The sequence below is a fragment of the Takifugu rubripes genome, unplaced genomic scaffold, assembly GCF_901000725.2.
Source record: "Takifugu rubripes unplaced genomic scaffold, fTakRub1.2, whole genome shotgun sequence".
NCBI lineage: Eukaryota > Metazoa > Chordata > Actinopteri > Tetraodontiformes > Tetraodontidae > Takifugu > Takifugu rubripes.
Genome location: NW_021821661.1, coordinates 23,786 through 44,274, shown reverse-complemented (window position 1 = coordinate 44,274; position 20,489 = coordinate 23,786). Strand labels below are relative to the sequence as shown.

At 46.6% G+C, this 20,489-nt stretch overlaps 1 protein-coding gene across 1 annotated transcript in view; it reads right to left on the bottom strand.

Annotated features, from left to right (window-relative positions):
* The window catches only part of LOC115246413 (uncharacterized), a gene marked incomplete at its 5' end in the record, with an annotated part of 38,829 nt that extends 20,481 nt beyond the window's left edge, over window positions 1–18,348 (bottom strand). The window contains 3 exons of the mRNA XM_011607737.2: window positions 16,237–16,418; window positions 17,898–17,989; window positions 18,298–18,348. Coding sequence (XP_011606039.2) covers window positions 16,237–16,418; window positions 17,898–17,989; window positions 18,298–18,348 — 325 coding nt within the window. The remainder of the gene's footprint in view (window positions 1–16,236; window positions 16,419–17,897; window positions 17,990–18,297) is intronic.
* Window positions 18,349–20,489: the final 2,141 nt, after the last annotated feature.

The window sequence follows — 20,489 nt, the reverse complement described above, 5'->3', positions numbered from 1 at the left end:
TTATCATCATCCATTTGTTGTGCGGATGTGAGGTTAAAAGCAGAAGAGGACACAAAAGGAGCTAAATAAGATTCTCCCCCTCGGAACTGGAACCCCGCAGTAGTGAGAGAAGGAAATCTGTCATATCAACAGATGGTCACGTGACCAACAGGAAGCCAAAAAAACCCTCTTTGGAGCCGCCACATGTCCTCGGGTGACCACTCACAAGAGAGGAATACATTACAAATATCAAAGCAGCAACACGCCATCAAATCCCCAACGTTTCCGTGTGACTGTAACAGCTGTGCGGGGAGGGAGCACTAGCATGACGGTCGGAGGGATACGCATATGGGGAGAGGTGGTTTGGCACCACTCGTCTGTAATGGATTGCTTCCACGGGAAAGCTGAAAACATGTCATAATTGGCCCCAATCAAGCTCAGCCATTGAGACAGTTAAAGTGACAGGCGGTGTGTGTGTGTGTGGGGGGGGGGGGGGGGGGGGGGGGGGGTCTGCTGGGGGGACACTCAGGTGCTGTGACAGAGCGATTCTGCAGGAGAGGATATAGTGTAAATATTGACCCTAGACACACACACACACACACACACACACACACACACACACACACACACACCCAGAGGAATGTGTACATTGTTTTTAGGTGCTGGTCATTCCTCGGAGGAAATCTCAGAGTGTTTTTCCTTCCATCTGAACCTCTGTGGTTTGTTTCCCCCTCAAACCTCTGCTTTAAGATTAGTGGAGAAAGATTTAATACTCTCCATCCCTCTAATTCTACAACCTTAAATCCGACGGCTTCCTGACCCCACGACTAATCCCGGGAGCCGGCCTTCAGCTAAACAATTGCTCCACTCTGGAATGTTTCTCTCGGGCGACCAGCGCTCCCAACAACCTTCGACGCTACAACTTTCCAGCTTAGCGGGGTGGAATTTTGGGGGTATTTGCGCTCACTCCGAAATCCCTGAGATTTCTGAGTTTGGTGTTACAACCTTTTTGAACAGAAACATTCTCGGCCCCCTGCCGTGGTTGCCCGTGACGACTCGGCGCCGCCCGCTTTCCCGTGTGCTGGGCGTCAAACGCAGCTCAGACCTGTGTGAGATGCGGAAACCCCAGATTGACAAGGAAGATCACACTTGTCATGACACAGACTGGCTGAGCCCGTCCTGTCCTCTGTCCTCTCCTCTCCCTTGTCCTGGTGTGCCCTCCGTCCCTCCCTCCGTCCCTCCCTCCCCCCCACCGTGTTGCTGTCCCCTCATGCATGGATACAATGTGCTCCACTGTGCTCCGGGAAGACTAGCATTACTGTTCACACGCAATCAAACCCGTACGTGGACACACTCGGTCTCCCGCTCCTGCCACCTTTCATCCGGTCTCCCCCAGACTTGTGTCTTGGACACAGCTGGAAGATCTGAAACTGGAAGATCTCAGTGAAGATCTCCTTTGTGGTTTTCCTCTGTGAATTGATTTGAAATTTTCATTATTTTTGTAATGATTTTGTCGATGCATTTAAAGATGCTCGGAAATTTACCCGCTGTATATGTTTGTTATTAATGTTAATGTTACGTTATATAATTCAATTTCCTCACGGGGATGAATAAAGCACATCTTAATCTTAATATAATAAATAATCAGTTGCAACATCAAGCACAAAGATCTTTTTGGCAATTACATAATCTGCAGCGTTATTACATTATTATTACATCATTAAAATTGTTATCATTAAAAAAATAAGTTATTTTAAATACATGTATTTTTGGTATACAAAATATATTATTATTAATAATAATAATAATAATAATAATAATAATAATAATAATAATAATAATAAAATAATAATAATAATAATAATAACACTTTGATCTTTAGCATGTGGATATTTTGAATGTTGAATTAGCTTTTTTTAAAACTTTATTTATCATTATTATGTTTGGGGGATTTTTATCTGTGATTTTGGAGCGATTCTCGAAACTTTTTTATGCTTCTTGAAATTCCATTTTAATTTTACTTGGCATCTTATTTTCACAACTATTAAAAATCTACTAACATTTATAAACCTTAAGACCCACAAAATACACAGTTTGACAAAAGGAAGAAAGAAAAGAAAAGAAAACCTTTTAACTTTGTAGCTTCAGCAGATAAATGATTGTTTTGTAGTAATGCTGTGTTTATTATTTTATCACTGACTTATTTAAAGGTTTAAATCTCAATGATCAAGTCCATGATCATAAAACGTACAATGTGTGTAATTTCAAATCCCTCTACAATGAATTCTGTAGTTTACAATGACAGTAAATATCTAATTTCCCCAGAAGTTTCCTGCCTTCACCAGTCACATAATGGACACTAAACTGATGCAGCTTCTAATTATTCCAATCACAGCAGCAGGAAACTCTGCTCGATCGGAATTTAGTGGAATTTCAGCCTCGAATCAACATCATATAGTCGAAGTGGAAATAATAAATAGGGCAGAGCGCCGCAGATGAATGTTAATAAGTTTGGCCTGAGAGAACAGGGCAGATAAGGAAACGCAGGCTCTGCCTGTCTGTCTGTCTGCCTGCCTGCCTGCCTGCCTGCCTGCCTGCCTGCCTGCCTGCCTGTCTGTCTGTCTGTCTGTCTGTCTGCCTGCCTGCCTGCCTGCCTGCCTGCCCGCCCGCCTGTCTGTCTGTCTGCCTGCCTGTCTGCCTGCCTGCCTGCCTGTCTGTCTGTCTGTCTGTCTGCCTGGACGCCTGTCTGTCTGTAACTGTTTCCATATGGGGCCTCAGGGTGGGAGAACATGATACCTGACGGCTCTTTGTCTCTGCTCCTCCCTCTTTAGTGTCAACCACGTTTGTCTCGGCGCTGCTGCTGCTGCTGCTGCTATGGCTTAAATACATGAAGCACGTATGCAGAGCGTGTTTGTGTGTCTGTGTGTGTGTGTGTGTGTGTGTGTGTTTGCCTGCGTGCGTCTGCGTGCGTGCACATGTGCATGGCAGCCCTCCAGTGCCCTTCGATGGCTGTAGTTAGAGGGTAATTGAACTAATTCCTCCAGGGTTGCTCTCTGTCTGCATGTTTCTGTACATTTCACCTCATACTCTCTCTCTTTCCTCCCTCTCGCTCTCTCCCTCCCTCCTCTCTCTCTCCCTCCCTCTCTCTCCCTCCCCCCTCTCTCCCTCCCCCCCTCTCTCGCTTCAACAGATCATTTTCATAACCACTTTTCTGAGGTCACAGCCTCGCCTGCACTAGTCACGCAACCCCTTGCTGGCTCAGTCAGCTTTACATGTGCTGTTTATGCACACATGCGCTGTACTACTACTACTACTACTACTACTACTACTACTACTACTACTACTACCACTACTACTACTACCACTACTACTACTACTACTACTACTACTTCTACTACTACTACTACTACTACCACTACCACTACTACTACTACTACTACTACCACTACTACTACTACTACTACTACCACTACTACTACTACCACTACTACTACTACCACTACTACTACTACTACTACTACTAATACTACCATTACTACTACTACTGCTACTACTACTAATGCTACTACTGTACGACTAATGCTACTACTACCATTACTACTACTACTGTACTACTAATGCTACTGCTGCTACTACTACTGCTATGCTATGCTATGCTATGCTACACAACAGCCTATCTCAAAGGGACAGTGAGCAGCTCTCTTTCAGCATCCACAACATGCTAACATGGCACTTTTACGGGCTCCACGTGTCTATTTTTAGCTCCACGTGTGTGGATTTGGAACCTACTACAAATGCTTTAAATCTTCTTTGTTTCTTCTTTCTTTTTTTCAGCCTGATTGTCCTGTTTAGTTGTCTGCGGGCCTTTAGAATGCAGGTGTAAAAGTGAATAAATCAGGGCATTTTTAAAAACAATACACGTCAAAAGTTTGTCAGCTCCACTGAAAATAATGTATTTGAGAAATCTATAAATATACTCTTCAACACTCGGTAGGACAGTAATGGCTGAAGCTGAAAGACATTACCTTCCCCTGCTACTGCTGCTCACCTCAATCTGCACGTCTCCATAACTGGGACAAGCAGTTATGGAGACGTGCATATGTACGAGAAGAATGGCATTTCAAACCAGACGCAGAAAACAGGCAGGTAGGCCTGATTTAGAAAACAGGAACAACGGGACGGCCTTTTGAAAATACTGCAAATTCCCAAATAAAGATGGGATTTGTTGGACTCCTCGTTTGTGACAGACGTGTCTAAAACTAGTCCTGAGATTGAGATCAAAGATCTTTAGATTGCAAGTTGGCCGGAAACCAAACTTTACTGGCAGTTGGATTGTAGCGTTACTGAACAACGTCAGTGAGTTGCATTCATATATAAATTTTACTGCAGATACAAACCTTGTTGAGTTCATCGTTATCTGCTCTTCAGCCGCGTGATCAAAGGTGCCAGTTTACGCTGTAAACGCCGGACAATACGTCTTGCAAAGATTTCGGAGCTCATCAAATCTACGTTTGTGTTTTTGGTCATGACATCATGAGGAGGGGGGAGGGGAGCCACAAAACAGCCTCAATATGGTCTGGAAATTGACCGAGAATGTGGCCCAGCACGGTTGCATGAGAAGGAGCCGGACTGAAGTAGCGGGGAGGAGACGGCTGCCAAGAGAAAGGGCTCAGGCCTGAAGGCTTCTGGCAGGTGTTTTGACTCTGCTATCCATCCAGCTGCTGACTTAAACATGGGAGGTGTTACAAGAGAATCTATTAGCCGTACAGACAGGCTGCAATCTGTGTGATCTTCTGTCATCCTCTTAATTTCTTAAGCATGTAAATATTGAAAATGAAAATAAAACACACTTGTTTGATTTGATGAACAGTGTGCGATGTCTAAACAAAAGAGCTAGAGATCATTTTCATGGAAAATATGAATCACGCCTAATTATCTGGCAGGACGGGCCACGCCTGCGCCTGCAGGACTCTGCCAGTACGTTTAAAGGTCTTCAGCCCCAATTGGCCCCATTCACAGCGCAACAAATGCAGTGGGATCAGGGATGGATGGATGAAGACGAGGCGGACGGAATCATGATTCATTCTTCCATCCACCGCTGTGTTCAACATCATTCAACACCTTGTCCGGCTGCGTGGCGTGTCGGCCTGTGAAGGTGTTTAGGTGCTGCAGCTCAGTCCTGATCCCTTATATAAAGGAAATCATATAGAATAAAGAATAAAGCGCCCTCGGTGACTCAGACGAGAGCTATGAAAAGGTAGAGAGAGTGAAGGAGGGCGAGTGGGTGGCTGCAGCTACAGCACCACAGCGTCAGGTTGAAACTGTCCAGGCCTCCAGGCCAAGGGGTGGTGGCACCACAAGAGAGGAAAGATTAAATGGAAGGTAACAAGCTTAGAGACGGCAAAACAAATACAAAAGAAAACGATTCTGCTGCCTTGACATCTGAATGCAGCGTCAATGAACCTGAATAAGCTACAACAGATGTGCGATCAAAGGAAGAACCACATATTTTAAGGGAAAATTACATTTATTTGGAGTAAAATTGGGGTTTATTCTCAGTAGCTGGCATATCTGATCAATATCAGGCTTCTTCAAATCACACTAATTCCCTAACTGTGTTTGAACTTTATTTACATTATAACAAACTTTCCAGTCCCACTCAAATTGTTCTTTCAAAAAAAAGAAAAAAAAACCTGGCTACCTCATCCAGAGTTTGTCTCCTCAGTTCAATCGTTAACAAGTTTATGTTCTATAAGAAGCTTCAAATAAGTGTGGAGGACGCCGCCAGATGGTGTCTGTTAGAGCCATCCAACTGCACAATAGCTCATGTGAGCCGTATTGACAGGACGATCTGGCCGTGCTGCTCCGCTCGCAGCATGAGAGGGGATATTTATAAAGCTATCACCACCGCTATCATGCCTCAGACATGTGAGCAGCCGCAGCATCTTCATCCTTAACTGGTTTAGGATATATTGAGGTCATTTTTCCTGGGTTTACACAACATTGCGTGAGAAGGGAAGGTATCCGGCAGATCCAATTGCCCTCTGTCAGGGCGGCAGTGCCTCCATGAATGTGGCTCTTTGAGTGGCGAGACATGTAGACAGCCTGTACTTACTGTATCTGGGAAATAGGCCTGATGCGACTTCAAACAGCCACAATGATGTTATTATCGCCCCCCACCACCCCCCCACCCCCCACCACTCGCCAGGCCTCGCTCCTTCCTTTCTGAGACCTTGTTGCTCGTGAGTCACAAAGGAGCCTCCAATGTTCCCGTGTTTAGTTTTCATTTCTCGTTTTCATTTCTCAAGGTTGGATGCGCCTTTTTTATGCACGTATAAGACTGAAGATGAAATGCACCACAGCTGTCAATTATCTCCATTTACAAGTTGGGGAAGTGCTTTCAACAACAGTTGTTTGTATTGAGGAACAAGCATGACAAAAAACACTGGGCATCATACCGTAACTGTGGTCTCCGGAGGAGGAAAAACAAGAGATCATCCTTGTTTTGATAGGAACAGAGGATGGTTGTGTTGAGTGTAATGGAAAACTGCAAGAAAACCTTCCAGTGGCGTAATAAAAAACACGGGAGTCAAGCGACTTCAAAGTGAAAACGACTTTGCTTTTGAACAACAACAACAAAAAGAAGCTCACCTCCTCACCTAAAACTAGCATAGAGTTTCTGTTCCTTCTGCTTTTGACAGGTCAAACTATGCAAAGGTCCAAATAGACCTGAGCTCACTTACAGGTTGTGCAGCAGGTCCACGGCAGAGAGCAGAAATGTGTGTAAAACAGCCTGTTTGAACCAATATCAGACAGGAATCCAGGTCCGGGTTTTCATCAAGATGCAGGTATCAACCCCAGGCTGCTATATTTACACCGGCTTCTCACGTGGCTGCTGGCTGTCACGTCTATCCTCCAAACTCTGAAGCTTTACTGGGCCGGGCTGACTCGTGAGGGTAAAAAATTGGGTTAGAAACACCTCTCGACACGCAGCTTTGTATTGTGATTCCTATAACCAACACCAGAATGGTCTCCGTTTAGCATAAGTCTGTATCTGCAGTGTCTGTATCGATCATTCCTGAGAAGTCAAAAGGAGCTGAACCCGAAGCCTCTTGCAGCTCTATATTTGACTGATGACAGTGTGTGAAAACAGGAAATAGACACGTAGCGCCCTGGCTGGATAATGTGAAGCAGGTGTGTTTGTGAGTGTGCATGTGATGCATATTTAAAACATTTGTAATTCGATGATGAAAACAAACCCTGACACATTAGCACGGAGAATTTCCCAGCTCTGCATGCAAACTTGCAGCGGGGGGAGGGCTGCGGCGCGTGCACGCGTGCGTGAGCGCGCACGAGCGCGTGAGCGTGCGTGAGCGCTGCGCGTAAAGCCGGCAGCTGTTTAGATTCCGTCTAACAGCGCGCTCTCTGAAAGGAAGCCAATTCCAACATGATTCCCCGGGACAGAAACAGAGTGTGACACTTTTCTCCGCCACCTCGTCATTGTCTCGTTTTTCCTGCTCTCTTTTTTCTTTCTCTCCCTCCTCGGCCTTTTCCCGCCGCTGCACAAGTCCACTGATTGGGGGCGTGAATCTGAATCTACTCCGTCTTGGATGGTGCTGAGCTCCCGCTGCTGATGGGATGACCTGACCGGACCACACACCCATGGTGACGTTGCTGCTGATGAATAAGTCATGAGGAGAGGATTTGTCACAGATTGGTCCAGAGCATCGGAGTCTGCGGCTCTGGCTCTAATCAGGTCACAAACACAAAGCGGTGGTGTCCCAGAAACCAGTCCTCCATGGCCGTAACCCAAGCTGGGATTTCTGTCCTGCCAGGTAGTCCAACGCCTTCCCCTGCAATCCAACTTTCCTTGGTGAAAGCATGTTCTGCCTGGCAGGACGGAAAACCCATCTGGATTACGGCCCATGCGGACTGGGTCTGGACGCCGTGGACATAAGGGAACCTCCCTCCCAGACAGACAGACAGACAGACATCCACTCGCTAACTGTGCGTCCAAACCAGAGATTAATGACACTGATTATTGTTGCATGGGCAGCGTCACAGTTGCAGCCTTTAGCCATCTGATGCTAATTTCTTGACATATTTATTATCATGAAGAGAACGCTGCCGTAGATCCAGGGAAACACAGCACGCCCCGGCATAAACAGGCACGGCGGCGTCCTCACAAGAATGCTCAGACCACAGCAGTCGGCTACCCAAAGAGCAACATCTGCTCCCCTGAATGATGGATGCACGTTGAGCAGTAAACACAGAGCTTGAGGTACTTGAAGATTTGCTGTTTGCCTTTTTTTTTTTGGTTTTAATTTACACCGACTTTAGTTTTGTGGCTATTAATTTCCAGGAGAGGAGCGGGATACATGGCTATTTCTCATCCCATCATTCCTACTGTGTCCTAACACAAAGGAAAATTGATTGCAGCAAGCTTTGGAAGCCTCCTCTGGTTCTGTTTGCAGTTAAATCGTTAAGAAAAAGCTTTCTTTCTCCTGGCTAACAAATAATGCAATCAGATCTGCAGAAGTGAGCCAAGTGCAACGCAGACATCTGCCTCTCTTCCTCCCTCACTCTTCCTCTCACCACCCTGGTTTATACCCAGCCGTACAGGTGAGACATTTGGACCCGTTCCCCTGCCTGCACGACGTCCACCTACAGACGGTTCATCCCTCCGTCTGTTTTATTTGCCCCATGCAAATGTGTCCTCTTTGCTTTATAAATTCTGCCGCCTGTACCCTCTGCTTGCGTTTGCCTCCATCCTAAAAATATTTTGTCAGGCTCACTCACTCGATAATATCCGGCAGAGAGCAGGAGTTCACCCAGAGTTCAGAATGCTCTGGCTGCTCAGAGCGCAGCAATGTCCTGCCAACCAATAAAAAAACACAAAACACACAAATGCTCTTGCATCACTGCCCTCTTTAATTAGGCCGTAATCTGTCTCTTTTTCACCGAGGCTTTCACCTTAACGTTTGAGCTCCGTCGGCTGAATATTTGAGAGGAATGTGCAGCAGACTCTGCATTCGTGACACTGAAAAAGCAACGTCCCCTCAGAGCTTCTCCAAACAAGCCTGACTTCATATGACGTGATCTAAGGAACTATTTTTACTCCAGCCGGTCGCCCTCATCCCGTTGTCCATATCAATGCCGATGACGGGGGACCTGATCTAGCTGACAATAGTTAGTGTATTGAGCTGTATCGGGTCGGATGCCACCTTTGGTTAGTGATCTTTCCAACCGCATGGAACCATATCGATTACATTAAAGGCAGCAGCAGCAAGAACCGGGCCGCATGCTTCAATTCAAAGAACTGGAGGTGACGGATACAGGAATACTGGGATGTCTGAATACGCAGGCACCAGGACAGTGATGGCATGTAAGTCAACATCAGATGGCAAACACAGTGCCATCAGGGATTTCCCTGTAAAAGGTGGAGTCTCTGGGATTGACTGAGCGTGTGCGTGAGTAAAAAGCCCAGTTGTGTTGACACAGTTATGCTAATGGTGAGCAGCATTAAAATAGCCTGAATAACACCAGATGCTCCATTGACGCTCCATTGACGCCCAACACCAGTGCAGAACGATTGGAAACAGAGACTGAAAGTTTCAATCGAACCATGACTTCGGGGCGTCTTTGCTGACTTGATTCTTCGCTGGCCGCTGCACCCACATGATCCATGTTGTGCCAGAGCAGCGGAATCACAGAGTTCATTCATCAGCCCGTGTGAAAGGTCTCTCCATTCGCTCGGTTTAGCCATCAACAGATCGCATATACTGACACCAATGAGCTTTTATGTGGTTGGACATGTTAAATTGGTTGTGCTCTAGCTAATAGGTCTTTGGTGCTCACTGGGGGGAAACTGGAGGGCCCATTTGCACCAGGATGGGGGCCAGCGTTCGGTTCGGGGAAGTCAACCTTTGTCATGTCATCAATCAGTTCATTGTGTTCTATTTCTAAACCGTGCAATTGGGACAACAGAGGCACACAGACAGACTCGATAATAAGAATGCCCGAGTCCCAATCCTGCTGTGGATTTGATGAAAAGGGTCAAAGTGCAAAATACTATCCAGGGCTGCATATTGGACTTTTCTTTGCAGTCGCAGTCAAATTCAATCAAACTGCTTAAAAACTTTTAAATAAACAGAGAACAAAGTCTGTTTCTTCTGCTGCCACAACAAATCAAAAGCAAAGATTGTTCTTGTAAGTCCTAATGAGATATTAAATAGGCTTTCAAAAATGGCTGTTGGGCAGCCCTGAATATGTAAGCCCTGTTCATGGAAATGCACTATTTGTTTGGTATGAATTCAGGAAAGAATAAAAATCGGGAATGCGAAATGAAGTTATCTCTCTGCTGTAGTTTGGGTGAACGCTACAGCGTTGCATGCTGATGAAATAGGCTGAAACTGCGCAGGCCTCCAGGCCGGACCACCAACCAATGGAAGAAATAGGCATTATTGTATTAACAAGGCAAATATCATTACCAACAACAGGAGAGTTTGCAACGTCTTCTTTTAAATACGATTCAGAACGGAATATTTATGCAAAAGAGCAGGTTAAAGTGTTTCCAGAGCACGATCGTTGCCTCTACTGCGAGGGGCCTTCGGTCCACTCGTCCCCGGCAACAGGCCGGAGCGGCTCAATAGAAGCTGTGGCAGTAATTACACAAGACAGCTTCCAACAATAGTGTTGAGCCAACAAAGGCTCCTGGTCCCCCCTGCATGAGTCCTGGCTGTCCATCTGCACACACACATGAACACACATGCACTCCTCACACCACGCACGCACACGCACACACACACGCAGGCTGGAGAGAGAAAAACACCTCCCACTGCTACACAGCCGCCACTAGCTGTTACAGTTAGCACTAACGGGGGCCCCCCTCTCCGCTGGATTTGAGTAATTCACTTATGGCCTTTTGTGATCCCTTGGGGGCTCTTTACCGGCCCCCTGAGGCGACAGAGCCCAACTCCACTCAAGCGAGTTCAGTGTCTGTGGCACGAGAGGCCAGCCTGGGACAAAGCCAGTGTCCATGCCTTTGATTCAGGCTACTAATGAGTTAGCTGTGAGCATACCTAAATGCATAAGGCGGCTTCGCCATTCATGCCACCCCCCGACACTACAAGGGATTAGTTCGGCTGGGCTGTTGTGCTACTTACCAGCTATTGTGTCACTGATTATCGAAGGGGGGGGCTGAAGACACACGGGGCGTGAGCCGTCATGCAACTAATGTGCGATTTAGTGGGGAGAATATAAAGACACAAACCACAATTATTAGTGGATAAAAACCAGCGCTCTGCATCCACATTGCAGGCACAGAGCGGCCTTTGGAAAGGGAAGTCATTGCAGAGAAGAAGAAAGACCATCGCATGTGGAGGAAAGAGGAAGGAGGCAAAAAGCTCAGTCCTGGCATTCAACCTGCTATCACGCACTCTTCGGTTGAAGCAGACCGGAGGTGATTTTCGTTCACAGAGGTCAGTGAAACACCGCAAGACACAAGTTTCTTCCTGCTCACAGAAAACAGGTCAAATAAAAGAAAGAACGATAAGAAGAAAGAAAGCAGGAAAGAAGAAAAGGAAAGAAAGAAGACAAGGAAAGAAAGAAAGAAAAGGAAAGAAAGAAAGATAAGAAAGAACTAGAAGTCTTCAAGAAAGAAAAGACAGAAAGAAAGAAAGAAAGAACGAAAGAAAGAGAAAAAGAAAGAAAGAAAGAAAGATAGAAAGAAACGAAAAAGAAAAGAAAGAAAGAAAGACGGTGACACACGACACATTAGCCTTCATTAGCATCCGTGCACACATAATTACAACATATTAGTGTGTGTAATAAAACACGCGTTGGATTGCAACAGTGTGTGACTGGGGCCGCTTTGATGACTTATGATGTAAACATCTTTTCAATTTGAAGCCTCATCAAGTGGATTGGAGATGTCCTGTCACCAGAACCCGCCCCCCTCGGACCAGGCGATTCTGTGTCTTCAGGCTCGTAATGACAAGTGAGATTTAAGTGATACGATACGACGCACTGATGCGTCCCCTCGACGTTGCGTGCTGAGGGATTGAAATGTGCAATCAGACGGCACAACTGAAGCTTTGCGAGCGGAGGTTGGGTTTGGATCTTAGATTCCCTCTGGCCGCATCAATGGGTCAAAGAACGGGAGCGAGAGAAGAGGTCAGAGGATTTGACCTTTGGTCAGTTTGAGTGTTCACAACCAGTAAACACGCTGACAGATCCAACAAATGGTTTAATGAGCTGTGCAATCAAGGATCCAGTCTTCTAAACAATGAAGGCTCACATCTGGTTGAGATGATGGACATCTAAACACCTGATTTATCTTAACCAAGAATCCAAAATTTAAAAATACACACCTTTTTTTCCCTCTGTGAGCGGGTTATATGACCCTGAGGACAACTGAATGTTCCAGCGTACCTTGTTTCCAGCGCTCTGAAGACTACAGTGCACTGACCAAGTGTTGACCTTTCGGTTGCTAACCTTTTCACTTCATCTAGAGTTCACTGGTCTTGGCCTTTGGCCGACCATCTTGTCTGCATTTGGGTCGCAGCGGATGAGGAAGGAAAAAGTGCGGAGGTCACTGAGAGTTTAGTAAACAGAAAGTCCCATCTAAATATGACTGACACTCTTTTTGACCCCCTGAGTAAAGACTCCATTACTGAGGTTTCGATCCAGCTTCACTTGTAAATCATCTGGACTGCTCCTTCGCTCCGCTTTTGCACAATGAGGTTACAAAACCGTCTGCTGGATGACGACCATGGTGGCGTATCCCTGGCGTGAGTCTGGCGGCTCCGTGATCTTCCTCTTCCCCTTTCCGAGTGCACGCACGGCCTCCTTCAAAACGCTGTGCGTGCACGGAAACTGGCGGGCACAATTTCCGAAGATAGGAACTCAGATGTCGGCTGTGTACGATAGGAGCGGGCCAGAGGACGGCGATGGCGTAGGTGGGTGTGGTCTCATGTGTGCGTTCCCGTACCCGCCCTGGCTGGAATGCCAGAAACGGGGAAGACGGGGCTTAATTGAGCATTTCCAGACACCCTTCCTTATAAATTACACCTTCCAAACAGTGGTGATAGATCCCCATCGCAGACGCACACCAGCACACCACCTCTTGAAAGGGCATTTTATGTGTGGCTGGAAAATTATGAGAAGAAAGTTGACGATGAATGTTAAGAACTCGCTGAACGTCCAGCTGCCGCGTCCGCTCAATGGCGAACGACAAGAGCGGGACGACGACCGCAGCCACAGAAGTCCCAAACTGACAAAAAAAACTGTTTGAGGTAATTACATTTGTTCTTTGGGGTATGGACATAAAAAGGACACGAACTCTTCAGGCTTCCTGTGTGACCTGAGGCAGTGGGAGGAGTCTAAGACACACAAGGACGTGCAGAAATAATTAACATACATTTAAATAACAATGAGGATGCAGCATGTTCCTGCGTGTCAATAATGGAATGTTTGGCTGACACGGTGGCGTTATGAAAGGCGCACGCCACAGAGGCGTGATGTCAGCGCCGCTACGCTGCGATGAGAGGCCTGTCAAATGAGGAAGCTCCTCAGAGATGCACGGCCTCGACAACGAGTTCTTCTGTCTCCAGTGAAAGAGCACGATCCTAATGAAGCCATGAAGGCAGAGAGGAGAGCAGGGTTCACCTGAGGGAAAGCTCCGCCTCCAAACAGTCTCCTCGCCACAGCTTCAGCCTGATGCTGCTGCATGCAGAGTTGGACTAAAATAAACGAAAGTCCTCATTTCCTTTCACTTGGGATAAAGGAATAGTTTGTGATCCCTTTGCAAGACCAGCGCATGATGTGTTTTTCTAAAACGGCAATATTCTCCAGGCTGTTTTGAAGGGACTGAGGTCGCCTGTTACCCTTAGATCCGCATTCTGAACCAAAATAAAGAGGACGTTCCAGATAACAGGGTCACTCGCTGAAAGGTAAACAACAACCACGGAGTGTATCAAACCAATGACATTTAAATAGATGCTGTAAAGAAGGGAAAACCACGTTTCCCCGGTGCTTTTTAAATTCAGGTTCTGCTCAAGATTTAGAGAATGTCTCATGGAACCAAGAGGATGAACAGTGATGGAAGCAGGAGCACGGAGGAGGAGGAGGAGCGCTGGGGGATCCTGGGGGCAAATACTAAACAAGCTCAGCAACTGCAGGAGGACAGAGAGCTTCCACTGGAAGAGAGGGGAATTACAGCCGCACATTCACCCTCATCATTTCAAGAACGCCAAAAAGTGCAAAACGACCCCCCCCCCCCCCCCCCCCCCTCCACCTAAAATAACACTGAATAGAGAGCGACGCACAGCCTGCAGCCTATGAGCAGATGAGTCCCGTTCTGCATCGCTCCTGACGGTTCAGCATCACGCGGTTAACTGAAATTTACCTGGAATATGATTGATTTGCACCTTCTCAACTAGAAACAGATGTCCAGATCAATCCGGAGGCAGGGAGCTTTGAGGGGTGACCTTTTCCCGTCTGATGCAGAGCTTTTCCCTGAGATGTATTTGAATCTATTGCATATGTACACACTGTTCTCCCTGCTCCGCCCCTCAGGAGTCACGCAACACCAACAGGTAACATCCACCTGCTCTCGCTCTTCCCTCCTTCTTCTGCTCTGGTGCCACAATCGAGCTGCTGAGTTAAAACAGCAGCGACAACAACGCGCATCAGCAGCGGCTGAACAGCAGCGTCACGCAGCCATGTGGACAGACGGGGAACTGCAGCACCAGCACACCAAGCGTCTTTTATACCTTTAAACAGTGCACAGAAGTGTGCACGTTGGAGCCTCTGTGACGTCATAGAATTCAGGGTTTTGCAATGTGTGTCAGAGGAGAAAAAAAGAGGAAAAAAAATCAGTGCACAGGAGGATGTCAATGCGTATTTTAGATTTATCCGGAAACAATGGGGTCGGTTTCAGTCGTTAAAGCCAAGTTGCTGACAACCCCCCACGCCCCCCCCCCCGAGCTCTGCTCTGATTAATCCCATTAATTTAGCATCAAACCCAGCTAAGCTGTCACCACTGCTGCTGGTAACAGAGATGCAGAACCTCTGAAGCTACCAACACACTTTCAAAAAGCAACCTCGTGATTTTCGACACACCTTTCGACAGCTATTTCACACACACACACACACACAACACACCACACAACACCCACACACCACACACACCCACCACAGCCTCCTGCAGGGTGACGCCTCCATAGCGCTCCTCCGGCATCACCCTCCACTGATCTCTGCGTGATCACTTATCTGTAAAGGCACCTTTAATAAGTCCGATTAGCACCTGTTCTGCAACTTGCGTGATGGATAAGCTAAAAGAGCATTCGAGGTAAAAGTGTGTGTGTAAAGTTGCCTAACTCTGTCCAACAGGATGCCAGCTGTTGGGTGCCATGCCAAGCAAAAGCAGCGGATGATGGGGATTACTGCAAAGATCAGGGGAGGAGAAGGTGAAAGAGTGGAGCCGCATGTGTGGAAGCAGAGTTGACGGCAAAACTTTCAGCTGGTCAGAACAAATCTGCATGAAATCCTTGATTTTTTCTTGTTGGCGCAGAGAAAAGGCCGCTCTTAATGTCTGTATCAGAACAAACCTTCTCGTCTTTGGAGATGTTACCTCCAGCTGTGCCAGGATCCTCTGAGCCGATGAGGCCCAGGATCCCGACCAGGCGCAGCCTTAAATATTTGAAGAGTTTTGTGGAACAACAGGAGTTTGGGGGAGGGGCCGTGTGTGTAAATGCTCGATGTTGGGACGGTGGGAAAACAAGAGCGGCCGAAAACGGTTTTACTGAACCTGACGCAGAGCTGCATCACACCTACAGTCAGCAGAAACTCTGTAACGCTACGCACTCTTCCGCACTATTTTATCAAAAGTTCTTCTTAAGCCTGCAGAAATATTTATACAGAAATATAGAAAAATAAAAATATATATATAAATGTCTGTGTGTACAAAAGTTCAGTATGAAGCAACAGCGGTGAACAACAACATAAGCTGCTAAATTATCTGATCAATTCTAGAGAAATTCGTTACAACAGAATTAATTGAATTTCCCTCTAAATTCAGCCCAAATGTTCTTCTGATTTCTTTGTTCCACAACATTAAACCTGCTGTGATCCTGCTCCTCTAATAACACAAAGTTTTAAAACACTGCACACTCCCACTAAGGTTCCCATGGAGACTCGTCTTGACAGGCTCAAAGACAAACAAACATGGACACAACGAAGGTCTGGAGCTTTTACCTTGGAAGAAGCTCTTGACGCGGAGGTAGGACACTGCAAGGCGCAGTACAGACAGTTTGTCCAGCTTGGAGATGACATCTGGGGGGAACGGCAGCAGGCTGGCCAACCGGTCCAGCTCCGCGTTCAGCCTGTCCCTGTGGCGCTTGGACGGGTTGGTCTTCTCATTGGAAGGGTTCGGCTTCCTGATGAGGACGAGATCAATAGATGATCCTCAATGGAAGTGTGCGTGCGTGTGTGTGTGTGTGTGTGTGGACAGAAGTCGTGTTTTCAGCTGTAAATAAATACATTTTTCCTCTGGATGGGCTCCCTGCAGACATCCGGAGTGCCTCGGCAGACAGTTAGCATGGCCTGCTGACAAGGATTAACTTGTTTAGCTTCACTTGTTGGACTCGCGCTGTTAACGGCAAAGTTAGTTTAAAACTCCTGGACGTGACAGGACGCAGACGCCGCCACCCTGCCGACCTCTGAAAGCCTTTCCCTGCGAGACCCTTCGCTTCCAGGCTTGTTTGATTTTTTCAGCTCGTATTTATGTAGCGGTCCGAGCTCGTTTGGATGCTGGGATTCTTCTATCACAAATTTAGTTCCTGGAAGAATCGACTGTTGGAAACAGTGTGAAAAAGGGCGACAGACGCCCAGAGAGGTTCCGGCCTGTCGGCCCACGTTTCTCCTCTGCTCTGTGGTCCACAATGACACATGAACAACTAAACCACACTTTACAAAACTGGCTGCCTCTTAAAAAGCATTTCCTTTTGACCTGTTTGTTTCCTCCCGACCCGTCTAGGTTGGTGCTTCTGATCGAGGCTTCACCTCACTCCTGCGCTCATCTTATTGCTGTTCTAAAATCATTTCTAGCTCTTTTTTTTTGCCATGTCTGCTGCTGAATGTACACGACGCGGCTCCTAACACGACACCTTTATGTAATGGTCAGCTCCAGTTTCCACAGCTGAGAGTTTCGCCACATACGCAGAATAGTTTTGCACCAAACTTGAGCTTTGCCTGCTTTCTGCTCACTTAATATTATATCCTCCACGTCTTCCTGTTGAATCTTCTGTAAATAGGGATGCGTTTGTATGCAACACATGACTAATTTCAACTTTGGCCAAGTAAATATCTCACACATTAATCACACGGTAAAATAAACAAGAAATTGGGTGAAATAAGATCAGAATGAGTGTTCAAGAATGTCTTGTGGCTTTTTGGAAGGTACTAGAATTAAATGTGTATTTATAAAGGAGCGGCTTCGCACACCGATGTGGTGCGGCGCAAAACATGAAAACTTTATAAATGCCACAAGGCTTGTTAAATTATCGCCTCCCACTGAAAATCTTATATAAGCAGCTATTCACTATTTATGCCATCAGCTCACAACTAAAACTCCCATCAAACAAACTTTGAGGCTTTTCACAACAGTCAAGGAAAAGGGCAAAATAAAACCCAATAAAAAGCTCCTTTAACGGCCTCTTTGTGCTTATTAATTTTTATTATGAGTTGTTTTTTTTTTAGAAGTCTGACAGTTGCTACAGCCCAAAGTGCAGGACGCACAGTCACTTTTATATCTTCTCCTCGGCTCTTATCTCCCAGCTCCTCTCTAAAGGCAGGTTTTGTCACACAACCGCTCAGCACCGACCACTGATGGGCCGCATTTGAAGGGGCTCCTTAACTGTTTTGGATGGGCTTCCTCCTCTTCCTGCCCGCGTACATGCAGTCTCCCGGAGGGATCATGATCGTGCGCTCCGTGGATGTAACAGGTGCGCTGCGGGAGACACAGACGTGGAGTTGAGTTCAAACTTCGCACCAGTGACACCTTCTCCCCCAGTAAAGTCAGTGGGGCTGACACGACGTAGTGGTGCGCATCTCTGTGTTGAGTAAACACCGAAATACACAATTCTGCTGCAACAGCACATAAGAGAAACGGTCAATGGCTGATTAGAAACACACCAAGAAGTAAAATAACATGTCGGTCCGTCTTGAGGTGAATAATAAATGGAGTTACACGCGTGCAGGGAAACAAAGAAAGCAAAAAGAAATATTAAGAAAGAGGGGAAAGAGAGCTGTACTCACCCAGAATAACGGTGGGTGCTGGTTAATTCCAGTATAATGATGGTTGTTGGGTCACATTCACTTCAAGTGCAGATTACAGATGCGTGCACCCGACTGTAATGATAAATGATAAATCCAGGCAAATAAAAGAACGCAAGAGGTCCGTAGGAGCTCCGTGCTGATGTTTTCGGGCAGATGTTGCCTGATGCTTTATACCCAATTCCGTCGCCTTCGCTTGCTCGTGTTTCAGGTGGTGGATTCCTCTGAATGACATGTCGAGCTCTTCGCACGCAACTCTTGGCCTCGCAAACACGGCGCCAGCGCACACACATCGCGCGCGGACGCGCGTGCGAGAGCGCACACACTACGTTGCGCTGCTTTCGAGTGCCGTCGGCTTGTGGGAATTATTTTGTCATTATATTTTTGTTTGCTCTCACGCGAACGAATTCAGACAAGTTTCACTAGCACTTATGGGGATTAAACGTGTGCTGCGTTTTAATCACGGGTGTTAATGTTGCTCGCAGGAAGCAGTGCTCGATGAGAAATTGTCTGTAAACACTCCTCGTTCGTTTAAACCGATTTCTACCTTCAAATTTGCTGCCTAGAAAAATAAAGAGACATAAATAAATATAAAAGGTAACGTTACTCGTGTTTCTGTGCGCTACGCGTATCAACTCGCGTGTATTACTTCGCAAACGGGCCATTTGTTTTGCGCCGTGCCGAGAGTATTGCTGATGTCCGAGGTTCCGTGAATGCAGCAGCTTTGCCCCAGCTCGAGGCTGAGGGAGGGCTCGCACGCGAAGGGCAGCGGAGGCTCCTTCCGTGTTCCACATTCGCAGCCAGAGGACGGGAGGTGCCCGCGGACCGGAGCCTTTTTTCGGTTTCCCAGCGAAATAGAAGCCGCTATTCTTCCCAGAATGACCGCTGTGTTTAATATAAAGCTGTGACAGACGGGAGTGTTATCCATCCATCGCAGGGACTTCCGGAATCTCCGTGGCTCTTTTATTTTCGGGGGATGCAGTTTCCATCTGCAGAACGCGCGGTGCAGATGGCCGCGTTTCGCTCTGGGATCTGTTCGATTTCGTTTAAAAGCGACTCCTGTAATGTGCCACGGAACTCCGCGCATGAGCTGCTTCCAGCTGCGGAGTCTGTGGAACAAATGGGGACGGGTTCGCGTCTATAAAGGACTCCATCGTGGTTGTCGTCGTGTTGTTTTCCGAATGTGGCGGTGCTAGTGCTTCACGTCCGAAACGCACGATTATGCTTGTGTCATCTTTAGTATCCAAGCCGCAAAGATATGGCGTTAAACATCACCATTTAGCCTTCCCCAGTCATTAGGAGTCTCCTAAAGAATGAATGTGAATTAGCAGCAGGACGGTAGCATTAGAGCTGTTTGCTGTCGTCTGAACCACTGAAACATGCGTTTTTAATAAAAGGGCAGGAAAACAACGGTAAAGTGAATAAAACATGAAGATACTACTCCTAAATGTAGAAGTAAAGTCTGTACGCCAACTTATTTATCGCCCTCTAGTGTACAAAGTTAAGCAGTACATGACTACTGGACACACACACACTGCATGTTGATCATTTATTTACTCACGCAGATATTCAGCTTTATTGTTTTTAAAAAGATGACAGACAATTAATGCTGTGGGACATGATCACACATCCAATTAGAGAAAGCAGAGCTTTGATGGTGGTGGTTGTGGCCTCGATGGCTTGTAATCATTAATATTTGCTGAACTTGTAGCTTGATTACCCCACATGATTTACAAAATTCAATGAGAAAACACAAACCAGTGTTTCAGAAACCTAGAGGCAAGGTCCTCCCAATACGCCAGGTTAGCTTAACTAGTTTAACTTAACAGTTGAACTATACAATGTGTGAAATCTATAATATTTATCGGCCTTTACATTGATCAACAATCCATAATGGGATCCACCTTCTCCGAGACGACCGGCAACACAAATTTCACATATTATTCACGTCTCTGATGTGTTGTGACAGGTGGGGTGGGAGATCTGAAGGGTCCCAAGCTAGCGGGAGCTTTAGTATCAGTGTAAATCCACTGGCCAAATCCAAGCTGCCTACAGATAAGCCCAGGTTTAAAGCTGCACTAGTGCTGCAGGGGGAGACCTTTGCACGCGAGTGTGCATGCGTACGTGGCTTTGTGTGTCTCTCTCAACATACAAGGCCTGTGGCTTAGCACACG